This window comes from Cyprinodon variegatus, unplaced genomic scaffold (assembly GCF_000732505.1).
Source record: "Cyprinodon variegatus isolate N-32 unplaced genomic scaffold, C_variegatus-1.0 Scaffold790, whole genome shotgun sequence".
NCBI classification, from domain to species: domain Eukaryota; kingdom Metazoa; phylum Chordata; class Actinopteri; order Cyprinodontiformes; family Cyprinodontidae; genus Cyprinodon; species Cyprinodon variegatus.
In genome coordinates this window covers 499,464-512,151 of record NW_015151243.1, presented here as the reverse complement: position 1 = coordinate 512,151, position 12,688 = coordinate 499,464, and the positions used below count along the sequence as shown (strand labels likewise).

The 12,688-nt window shown below is 35.8% G+C and overlaps 1 protein-coding gene across 2 annotated transcripts in view; it reads left to right on the top strand.

Annotated features, from left to right (window-relative positions):
* Positions 1–10,503, top strand: part of LOC107098578 (A disintegrin and metalloproteinase with thrombospondin motifs 3-like) — a 232,713-nt gene extending 222,210 nt beyond the window's left edge. For both annotated transcript variants that reach the window (XM_015396319.1, XM_015396318.1), the window contains exons 18-20: positions 466–673; positions 5,179–5,296; positions 7,724–10,503. In XM_015396319.1, the coding sequence (XP_015251805.1) occupies positions 466–673; positions 5,179–5,296; positions 7,724–8,169 (772 nt within the window). In that variant the 3' untranslated portion in view covers positions 8,170–10,503. The remainder of the gene's footprint in view (positions 1–465; positions 674–5,178; positions 5,297–7,723) is intronic.
* The last annotated feature ends 2,185 nt before the right edge of the window (positions 10,504–12,688 follow it).

Genomic DNA, 12,688 nt, shown 5'->3' with positions numbered 1-12,688 from the left:
ACACACACATATACACATAAGAAGTGAGGTCTCTTATTTGACAGGATTATTACACAGGGTATTAAATGGGTATTTATATAAATAGCTATTTATGTATAGTAATTGCACTGGGTATTAAATATGAACAGGTTCTTGCACAGGGTATTAAATAGTGATTGCACATTAGTTATTGCTCAAGTTATTGCAGTTATTGTGTAGCATTGTTGAGTCTGCTTGCAGCAGGGATGAATGACCTGCGGTAGCACTCCTTTTTACAAATAGGGTGTAAGAGTTTCACTAAATGAGCTGCTTAACTCCTCTACAGTCTGGTGCAGGGGCTGGAATGTGTAGTCCATGATGGATGTAATCTTGGAAAATAGGTTTGCTTAAAAACAAAATATGTTCTCAATTGTCTTTTAATCTAATTGCATCATAAACTGTACGTGCTTTGATATCTCAATTTTCTGATTATGTTCACTTATCTAGATGGATCTCCGAAGATTGGGAGCATTGTACCAAAACCTGCGGCTCCCTGGGTTTTCAGATCCGGACAGTTCGCTGCGTACAGTCCCTCCACGATGGCACCAACCGCTCCATCCACAGCAAATACTGCACTGGGGAGAAGCCAGAGAACCGAAGACCTTGTAATCGAGTCCCGTGTCCTGCCCAGTGGAGGACTGGAAGCTGGTCGCAGGTACTCCATAAGCTCTTTGACCAGAGAATGTTACTGCTTAAAGAAAGCCCAGCCCTTGGTCTCAGCTAACATCAGTGGTAAAATATAAATGATTTATGATGTAGTTCAAACAGTGGTCGTAGCATCAATTATACAGCAGGGCTATTGAACTCGACATGATCAGCTACTAAAGTGAATTATAAAGCTTGTGTAATATTTAATTTGATGTTTTCAGATCTCCTTTTCAAAATAACTTGTTTCCATTCCACAAAGTGAGTCCTGAAAAAGATTGAAAAAGATTTAAAGATTTAAAAACTCAATAATCTAATAATTTTGGCATCCCTGGTGAAGATTCACAGAAAGCCTTAGAAAAGAATTATGTATTTGAAAAAAAAAATTGAGGCCAAGTCTAGTCTAGTCAAGTATTATTTCTATTATTTTAACCATCACAGATAAAAATCATAAAGTTCTTCTGGAGGGTAGAGCAGTAAGTTTAAAGAACTTCAAAAACTGATAGGCTAATACAGTTTATTAAAAAAGCAAAATATTCACTAACTCTCCATAATTACGTAGTAGACAATTTATCTATTATAAGGAACTTCTAAGTTTAATTTTGAGTGCAGAAAAAAATTTCTAAAAATTGACAATGATGCAATGGTGGAGAAAGTCTCAGAGCACCACATTAGATAGAGTTTGTCTTTCGTCTTATTAAACTTATTACTGTATAGTAAGGGGCTGGAGAACTGACATGTGTCATCTTCATTTTATTCTTAACTCTTTCCTTGAAAGCCATTCTGTGCTAAACTGCCTCAATAATAAATGGTGTTATTCCTCCGTTTTTTCGGTTTGGACATGTATTTGAAAGATACCAAATACTGAAAAAGGCTTGAAATAAATGCAGACGGCGTACAGAAGGGTTTCTCTTGGAGTCTGCGGATTTTTAGTTTGGTATTAAAATAATGCTGTGTAACTTTTAGCCCTTGGGAACTTCCAGGTTTAGTCCCCCTGAACGCTGTTGTTGATACTGCTGGTCTGTAAAATTTAGCAGATAGTCATGGAGTTACTTGTAAAGACAAAGCCTCATTCCCCCCTATAGATTTAAAACCTCCATCAGAGCACTGAAAATCAAAGCTAATCTATTTGTTTTGTTGCCAAACAACAACTTTAAGGATCGATAGATGTTTAATGGAAGCTCGGTTTGCCGTAAAGCTGTGCTCTGCGTCTTAAGACCTTTTCAGTAATAGATCCAACCGTCTAATGTTACATAAGTGAGTTTTTGAAAAGGGCAGCCCACATGGAGCATACATACACACGTATGGAATACTGACCTGAAAAATAATTTAATAGATCTAAAACTGGGCTAATGCTTGGGCTTAAGAATGCTTTCTGAGAAAAATTGAGGTGCTACAGTTAGCGAAGGGCTGGCTGATATTCCTATCTTAGTTTCTTGTGGTGTATTCTGACACTATCTTCTAACAGTTGCGTTTACTTGATACAAGAAAGAACATAAACAAAACTACAGAAGTAATCAATGTAAAGACCTTACCTGGATATATAATTTAGACTGGATTAAAAAATGTCACAACAAGGAAATTTGGCAAAGTTAAATTGTCCAATAGCATCCATATTTTTGAACAAAAAATTAATAATCTCAGGGTTATTTGCATTTGAGAATGTGTTTACTAAACAGACTATTCATTTATTCTTCGTTTAAGTGCACTACACTGTAGACAATATCCCGTAAAAATTCAAAAAATATCCACTGGACTTGGTTTTCAAGATTTGAAGACGTTTCGCCACCAGTAGACAATATCATGTTTTTACCTTTGTGTGTACTGTAATACAACCATAATATGGAAGAGCAAAGGTAGAGGAAAACAAACTGGAGAGAGGAGCAGCACCCATATTCACACAGCTCTGAGAGGAGGATATAGGGTGGGGAAAGGAAAATTGATCAAGGTGAAGAGGTGGACTTTGTACAGTAATTGCGAGCAGATAGATGTAATTTTCCTCTGTACTTCTATTGCTCTGCATTTCATTACTTTCTAATTTTATGCTATTGATCATTCAATATTTTTCATATTCATTTATCCTCCTGAAAACTGAATCACAAAAGGCACACTGTTAACAATTTAACCACTAAAACAATTTATTTCACCATATGGGGGGAGATAAAGTTATTATCTATATTATTCATTGCTGTATGAAGTTTGAGTGCCAATTTGCTTCACCATCAATAACAGTGAATTTCAGATTCCAAGTTTTATTTGTTTTATAACAAAACTTAAAAGTAAAGATGACGATCTTTTTTCCGGCTGGATCATCTTAATAAGTGGTCCTCCTAATTTCCACTCATTCTGGTGATATGTTTATGTAAGGCCATCCTACGTACTCGTCCAGTTAGCTATCTTTTTCTGAGCATGCGCACTTTCAGGTGTATATCTGTGGTGAGCTACGGTTTCAGACAGTCATTGAAGCTCACCTTTCTCACCACGGTTCTTTTTGAAAATGGCCGAGGGTCGTTAGAGAAAAAGTGTCTACAAAGTGTATAAGAAGAAAAGAGAGGCCTCAGAAGAGGCAGATATATCCCAGAATGCTTTGTGACAACAGAGGTGAGAGCTCACCTCTTATTTTTATTTATTTATTCATATCTCACCATGGAGGGTATCTGGTCAGCTACAAAAACTACACTTTCATCCAGTAGCTTAGTGTTCTAACTGGTTGCTGTCGGGATTGAAAATGTTTCCATCACTAAGTGGAGCCTTCATCTGTTACACAGATATGGTATATGTATTGTTTAGCAAGGTTTGGACTGATTTTTTCCTGGTGAGTATCCCTAATATAGCGGACAATGGTCTCATATTCCTCATGCACCCCCTGATGCCACACAGAATTTCTGGTGGATTATATATTATGGTAATCATGACACTTACATCTCTATGGCTCACAGTTGGTCTATCTTGACCTTGAAAGCATATTATTTGGTTTTATAGAGACAAAATCTCATGTCATGTAAGGATAGTACTGGAAATATATGGAAATTGTTGGTGGGGTGGGCAGTCAGTCATAGATTGAATTAGGTTATCAATGGGATTACGAGCTTCAGCTCTGTAGCCCTTCTTGTTTACATTGTGATGTTAAACTTGAGAGGATCAGATCTCAGGATCAGCTTATGGTTGACAGCATGCAGATAACGTCCAAGAGGCAAGGCTGAGGTGGGTTGGACATGTTATGTGAACAATTGGTGGATACTATGGATAAACGATGTTGGAGATAGAGCTGCTAGCAGAAGGAAAAGAGGACGACTGCGCGGGAGATTAATGTACTTTTTGGAAGAGGACATGCAGATGGTTGGTGTAACAGTTGAAGAGGTGATCTATTAAGGCAGTGCCTGAGCAAAGCAACCAAAAGGAGAGCAAGGGCAAGACATGTTTGGAAGCTTTGATTGCGCGTCCTAATTTGTTCCACTGGATTGTGCTTCACAGTAGACTTACTGAGAAGTAATCAAACAAAATTAATTTTGCAATGTTGTCTTCTTTTTTTCTCGTGATTTAATTGCAAAAGATTGCACCATAAAGGCAGAACATTACGGAAATAAATATGTTTTTCCTAAAGGGATATGAAAGAGACCCTACTTACTTGGTGTTTTGTTTTTTTCTTACCCTTGATGTTTTCAATGGCAGCATTTAGATTACTGCACCCTGCGTTTGATCCAGGAGGACACAGATTTCAGACATTAGCTCATATTTCCATCAACGCCAGCTGGAGATATGAGTGTAACAGGCAGCCAGCAACAAACTGAAATGAACATCCAGCAATTTAACGACACGCTGCTGTTACTAAATTCAGCTGCTAATATGATCAGTGTGTGGGTGACATGATTTACACATATAAATTGTGTCATATTTATGTATTGAAATTAGTGATAAAATAATTTTATGACTGATGCTCAGAAACGGCTTATAACATAAATCTACCTTATTGTAACCGCAGGACTAAATCTTTTAAGTTCTTTATCATTTATTAGATGCCTCAAAATAAACAAAACTTTACATACTATTAAATATAGCATTGCATTCATTTTTGAATGTTCTAAGTAATTACGTAGTAATTGCCATTGTTTCTAATAGAAACTTACAGAATAGATCAAGCCCCCATCTTCACAGCAATTTCCTAACTAAGTTCATAAAATCAATATAGTCAATGGGAACTTGCATCATAAAGTAAATCTGTTGAAGGGAAAATCAAAAGTCCACAGCTTCCTGTTACCCAGCAGATAAAATGTTGATTCAATTCCCTACAGATTTCACGGTGCAGTCTCACATAAATCCGGTTTAACAAAGGGGGATGGAGTAAAAAAAAAACAACAATGTTGTGGGGCATTTAGCTTTCAGGTGGATATCGAACTTGAAGTCAGCTTGTTATCCTGGCCAATTACCAAGACATTGGCTGCCACTTGTATGACCTTCCTCCACTAATTTCTGCTCTGTTGTTGATGGGATTCACCGTTTCTCTTCCTTTCCAAGTGCTCTGTGACATGCGGTGAGGGTATGGAAAGGCGTATGGTAACCTGCCGGATCGGAGATCAATGCTATGGGGATAAACCCGAGGCAGTGAGGCCATGCAAAGCTGGACCATGCAATGGTAAGTATGCGTGTTTAGTAGGTTATTTTTAAAAATGTAACGGAAATAGAATAACTCTTTCAATTTTTATCGAAAGAAAAGTTATTAAAGTCACTAATATCTTTTGAATATATTTGGATCAGTCACAGCAACTGCATCTATAAAGGCTAAGAGGGCAGGGGCAAATAAATTAAAGGCAGGATGAATGGTGCGTTACCTTAAAGTTCCAATATCATAAATTAAGATGGTGTGTCAAAGAGAGGAAGGTATTATCAATTGGTTCATTTCGAAGAGCTGTTTAAAATAGTGCTTCATGTTAGTATTTAATTGTTTTTAAGAAGCTGATATGGAGTAACTATTTTTTAACTGAAAAAAATTCAATGGGATGATGCAAATCATCCATCTGTTGTTGACTTCAAGATTCTGTGCAGACCAGTCATGTTTCAGTGTGCTTTGGATCTTTGCGTTGTGCAAAGGTCTTTTACGGTAATAATAGATCAGAATCCTATTTGATGGCACTACTGTCTCATTCTACAGAAAAGTAATTGTTTAAGTTTTGGCAACTTTAACTTTTCTTTTATAAAGCTACTGTAGGTTTTTAATGTGTAAACAGTTACGCACCTGAAATCATCTTGGAATGTTTAAATATACAAAACCCATGGATCTAGGACTTGAGTGGTCAGTCGAAATTGTTTGGTTGGAAAATGCAGAGCAAGTGTTGGTCAAACATGCTTTTCAGGTTAATGTACGGGTGTGTGTACCTTTCACGTGTTTGTGTTAGTATGTTTGTGCAGCATATGCCTGTGGGTTCAAGCTGTCATACCTTTTACTCTGATGTTGTATCTAAAAGTTTACGTTCTACTTTAGTGGTTGTGATATTTAAAATCCCCATGCTTTTAAGTCTTACTTAACCCCTGAAGCCCACCCAGGGACAGGGTTGCAAATTAGAGATTGCTGAAAAACCTGTACATTACAGATGCAACCCGTACATTTTAAGAGGCAATGCTGGTGTTAAAGGAACAAGTAAAATAGGTAAATGCTCCTGATAAAAATTCAAAAACCTTAATACCCTTTACACAGATCTTTTCATTACGTGAAAAAACAGACACAAAACCCTGACTTATGCACAGGATTTCCAGAGAGCAATGAACTATTCATCATTCTAGAGCAATGTTTTTCAATCCTGGTCCTCGAGGCACCCTGCCCTGCATGTTTTAGATGTTTCTCAGCTTTCACACACCTGTTACCAATTGATAGCAGATTATCAGGCTTTGCTGAACTGCAATCATCTGAATCAGGTTTGCTGAACCTCAGAAACATCAACATGCAGGGTAGGGTGCCTTGAGGACCAGAATTGAAAAACACTGCTCTAGAGAACACATCTCTACCTTTCCTGTGTCAAGTTGTGGCATGCTTCACACCTCTGCAGTTGATGTTTTGCATTGGATTAGAGATGTAAGGCTTAAATTCAACTTGATTAAGTTGTCTGTGCAAAGTTTTTAAGAAAACCAAAATGCTTCATAGAGTTTAGAGGTCTGTGGTGGTTGAATCTCCACAGAGTTACCAACTCATCACCACTAAGCATCTCAGCATCTGCTGAGCCCTCTATAGTTTTTCACACTCTATTACTTAGTGGTTGAATTATTGTCATTGTGAATCAAATCTCCTTTATTATGACAACACTAACATTTTACTGTGAAGTATTTTGTTATGAGAAAATGTCTTCATTTTGATTTTATAAAATGTATAATCCACTGACATTACCACACTTGAATTCACTGGGCTCTTCAGACCAACGAATGATTTCCATAAATATTGACATGCCCAGGTGATGGTATTTGTGTGCATGGATATAATTTTGTACCACAGATTACTCTTTATCGCCATTGTCACAATTACAACCACATTGAATATTCTATAATCTTATTATAAAATCATCTTAATTTTGTCTATTTTTTAGTCTGTACTATGTTAATTACAATGAGAAATAAGAGATTTGATATATTAATTCATAATAGTCTTCTGTAATGCATTACCACATTAGTCGTACATGAAGGATTTATAGCCAAAAGACCTTCTCACATTTTACTTCTGTAGGTCTGAAAAGCTCTGTTACCATGATAGCTGTTTTCCGTCAGCTTTAAATGCTTCCTAAGAGGTTTCAAACATCATTTATATTTTAAAGTTACAAAAGAGTAATGAGTGGCGCATGGACCTGAGCCAATAAAGGACTTTCCTGGAATTCATTTGTATTGATTTAAAAGGAATCATGTTACAGTCCTTTTCCCAGTAGAGTTCTGTTTTTTTTTTTTTCTGAATGTGCAGCTAATTATATACGACCAAAACCCACTGAACAAAAGCAGCACCTTTATGCTTTACTGTAAAGTGCTTTTCCTGCTACAGTCCTATTACTGAATAATCGTTGTATTCCCTCTGTTTGACTTTCAGATGAGCCATGTAGTGGAGACAAATCAATCTTCTGCCAAATGGAGGTTTTAGCAAGATACTGTTCTATCCCAGGCTACAACAAACTGTGCTGCGAGTCATGCAGTAAACGCACTGGAAGTTTGTCTCCGTTCTCTGAGGCAACTGGGACAGAGGGACATGTCCGCTTCGGATCAGCATCTCAGTTACTGGAGACATTGATGGCCAACGCTACTCGTAGTGGCAAGCAAAGCTCAGGAAAAGGATCCACTGTGCAAGGCAAAGCTGCAAAACACATCACAACCCCAGCTCCACAAACTAAAGTCAAACCAAATATCTCAACTGCACCACGGCGAGTTCCACGAGATTTAAATATTACTCCATCTTTTCTGAAAAACCAAGAGAGTCAAAGATCTGTCCGCCTGATCGGGAGTAGATGGCCTACATCATATTCTAAAGTTGAGAGATGAAAATAAAGCTGGTTTCCTTTAGGACTCCTCATACCCATCCTCATTCCGAGTATTCACACACCAAATATACCACAGATTGAGAAACAGATAGTAGGAAAGTGAAAAAAGTGCTGGTTCACTTTGATTTTATTGATACCAACTCCCCTTTTTATCCCTGAAATAGACTTTAAATAGTGCGCTCACATGTCGTAGGTAGCTTCCATAGTCTCTGAACTAAGAAAAGTGGAAATAAAGGTTGATATGACCCAAAGGGAATATTGTTTTAATCAAATTACAAAGCTAAATAGTTTATGCAAAATAGCCAAAAGATGTTCCCGTTTGTAAGTCTGACTCCAATTTAATTTTTTTTTTCATAACGATTGCTGCTGTATTTATAAAAATCAGTCTTGAATTTTTGAATGAGGTACTGAGGTTTTCTTTGTGGTCCCTTTAAGCAATAAAATGCCTGACATGTTTATGGAAGGCCCTTAATTTCTGATTGGTTTATTTTATGTCTGTACCATAAGGAGTAAGACCTTTTGCCTGAGAAATCAAGTTCATGCAATATAAGTTTTATTCTTGTTGACAACATCATTTGTTGGACGAGAACTGTAAGAAAAACTTGTGGTGAACTTGAATCAGCACTTTGCCATCCTTCAGTGTGTCTGGCTCCCCTCAAAACATTTTAGTGCTCAAACAATTAAAACAACCATTGACAAAAATCAAGCATTGATTCTTAAGTTTTGAATTTTCTTCTTTTTTTTTTGTCCTCATCTGCTGTTTGTATCTGAAAATAAGAGCACCAACAAAAGCATTTGGTTTTCATTCTTTGCTGGGTGGTTTTGTCTGGTGGATGTTTGTGCCATGCTGTTGCTGAGGCAACACATCATAGTCTGGTATCTTTTGTTTAAGCAAACTGTTTTGAGATGGCAAAGTGTTTGCTTAAAGGTTTACAGTAGCTCCTCCATTGGATGCTTAATAGATGGAGAACAACTGCAGCAGTCTTAGCTAATTATATCTGCTCAAGGTGCATCTGTAAGGCTGGAAAATAGATCATATTTGAAGTGTTAATTTTGCTGCTGTTTTTTTTTTCTCAAACTTGATGTCTTCGTTACTAAGGTTATTTTTTTTAAAGTAGGGATTTTTCATGAGCTACCATTCTTCTTACCAAAGAAAGAAAAAAAAGTTTAGAAATTGATCTGGCCTGTTTTTTTTCTTAACATGGCTTAGAATTTCTTAAAATAATTTTATTTTAATTAAATCACCTGAATGTTGTAAAGTTAACCAAATTATTTAGTTTTATTATATTTACATTTGTTTGTTCTCTCAAATCTATGAGAAATGGTGCCGTTATTTCCCAGTTAATATTCAAAAATGCTCTGTAAATACCTCAGATGGAAAAGTTGGTATTACAATGTGATATCAAGAACACCTTAAAACATTTATTTTTGCTGTCCTTTCAGGATGCTTGATAGTGGTGCAGTTAACATCAGTCAGAATGCTGAAATATATATTTTTTTACTTATTAACCTTTTTCTGTTTGTTTTGGCAAAATATTTGCCTTTCTTCTTTACCCTAACCATTGTTTTTTTGTTTTTGTTTTTTGAGCAGATTCGCAGGACTTACTTTTAAGTCTCTGACTCTAAAAATCCAAGATTACCAAAAATGTTTTTGTGTGTTTTAATAATAAGGAGCTTCTAATCATATGGAGGTATACATGTTTGTGCAGACAAGAAATTTGACTTCCAAAGCACTTTCAACTAGTTTCAAAGACTAATGTAAAAAGTCTTGTTTTACAGAACAAAATTTGAGGAAAAAAAATAGCAGCAGTCTATAGGATAAAATTTTTTTTTCCCAATTTGGGTACTGCTGCTTAACTTAAGAGTCATCCCAGAATTATGCTTTTATGTTGTTTTTTTTTTTGGCCAATTTAAATAGGATAGGGTGCTTTTAAACTTTGCTGCTTTTTAGTTTTATTTGAGAGAACTTAGTCGGGATTCCATTTACTTTTGTACAAGTTTATATTAGCTACCATTTTATTTTTAAACATCTTAAATCAATCTTCTCAGTCGTTTCTGAAACAACAAAGAACAAACATATCTGCCATTTGCTAAATATTTTCTCTTTTTCTGACCATTATCCACAAATCTAAGAGGTTTGCATGAAAATCACACTGGATTTTCAGTTTACAATATAGTCAGACCAGGCAATCTAATCTAAGTTTAAACATCTATAAATTTCCCTGTTTGTGTGTAAATACGATGATTTGCTGCCTTTTTTTTTGGTTAATTGGAGTCAAGAAGCTACTGAACAGATGTACCCAATAAATTGGCCTGTGAGTGCAAATCTCATCTTTTTTTTTATGTATATATATATATATATATATATATAATTTCTTGAAGACTTTCTTTCAGATCACAAAGCTTAAAGATCATTTCTAATATAATCAAAAAGGTCTTTATTAAATAAGGAAGAATAACTGCTTTTATGAAACATTTTTGCATATTAAAAAGACATTATCTATTTAAACTAGACAGTATCTTTATAATAATATTCCTTACTGTAGCTTTCCTCTTTTTAATATAAAAAAAACAACAAAAAAAACATCGACACTGTTGTCACTACAGATTATTGTTTTTCTACTTTTTTCTTGGGTTTAACAAATTTCCAGCTTTTTGAAAAAAAACAGGGACATCGTGCTGACAGCTTGGTGGATATGTTAATTAGGATGTGTCGCTTACTGAGTCTAAATAGCCGCTCTACTAACTCAAACAATGCTTTAAAGTCAAAAAGTTGTGTAATCGTCCGTAGGAAAAACCTTAATAGTAAAGCTACATACACTCTGTTTCCTATCTTATGCAGGCACCCAGAAAAAATCCTTTAAAGAAGATTTAGATACTTTGGAATGAAGAGAATTTTATGGAACAAGGTTGCCACATTTTGAAAGTATGTGTTGCACTTGGTGCACATCTAAATAGTGCATTGGAATCGAGGGTGTATAACACAGAGCTAATCCTCATGAGGATGGGGTGCCTCACCAAACTGCTTTAATGTTTTCTATATTCAAAGATGAATTAACTGTCTGGTTATGGTTTATATATGATGTCCCACGTGGTAAGATCATTGTCCACTGACTTAATCAGAAACTGTCACGTCATCACTTTCGGTTTCAACCATTTGAAATGGTGAATTGATTGAATCTCCATCGTTACATACAACATATGGCACTAGAATAAATCTGAGGCTCAATCCAAATACGTCAAATCGGTAAGGACACATAAGTCATAGCAAAAGTGCTTCCACTCTCGGTGCTTTCATAATAGTGCTGGCAGTTATCAAGGAGCAGGGACCAGGAAGTTTAGGATAAGGACCTCCGGACATTCCAAGATGGCGCTAGGAACTATGTGGTTGACCACAATCCTTATGTGACAAACCATATAGTTAACCAAAAGTTCATCATTTTGTTACATGTGCTTTGTGTGAGACAGGCAAATAGTTTTATAATTGAGAACTTTATCTGTTTTCTCATTTGTGTAACTTTTGTTTTTTGTAGTTCTTGTCCAGAAGGCTGTAGTCCCAATTTGACCAACGTCATCAAGTGCATGTTTGCCTTGTGATGACACCCAAAATGCCAAAAGCTTTCCGGACTCAGCACAGCAGTACAGAGGTTCTTTCCTACTGAGGATAGTGTTTTTGCTGTTGAGCAAATAAAATGAGAGGGGATAGGAGCTAGGGCAACAATTTGAGATGTTTGAGCCATAGTTGTGTTTATTTTGTAGCAGTGTGGTGCACAAATAGTATACATAGTGTTTGAGTGATGTGGCAATCAATAGACTGCTTTTTCAACATATCACATTTCCTTGGTGTCTTAGCTTATCAAACTTTTTTTTATTCAGTTAGACATCTTAGTGTTAAAAGCTTTGTAATGCAAAGCCAGAGCATCAATGCTTCATATCATCTCGCCTTCACGTGAAATTAAAATACTTGGCAGATACTCAATAGCTTGAAAAGATGGTACACATACTTTACTGTTAGAACTTTTAAGTATTTTTCTTTTAAACATGCAATGGTGCTCTAACAGGATACTGAAGGGTTTTTTGATTGTTTGTTTTTTTCATATATTTTTTGATAAAACTCTTAAACTTCCAATGAGGAAACCACGTAACATTGGATTGGTGCTTTAGGAGTTAAAGGGCTTTACAGCAAAGAATGTGCAAAAAAATGTTTAATGCTACATAGATATTTAATTTATGTAGGAAATTATTTAGCTGAAAATTATTAAACATTTTTTTTGTTTTTTCTTGCAGCTTTTTTTTTTTAAATCAAGGTCAAATGGATGAGGGATACATCTGAGCTATTTCACCTCTCCATTAGATTGTCTTTACCCTGGTTTTGGAATTGAAGGTAACATAATTTCAAAAAGAACAAAACAAATGTTATGTCTTTGTATGTGTTTTCAGAATAATTCTGCTTATTTCCAACTTGGCTTCAATATATTTATTGTTAACTAACTGGATATATGAACATAAACTCACACATT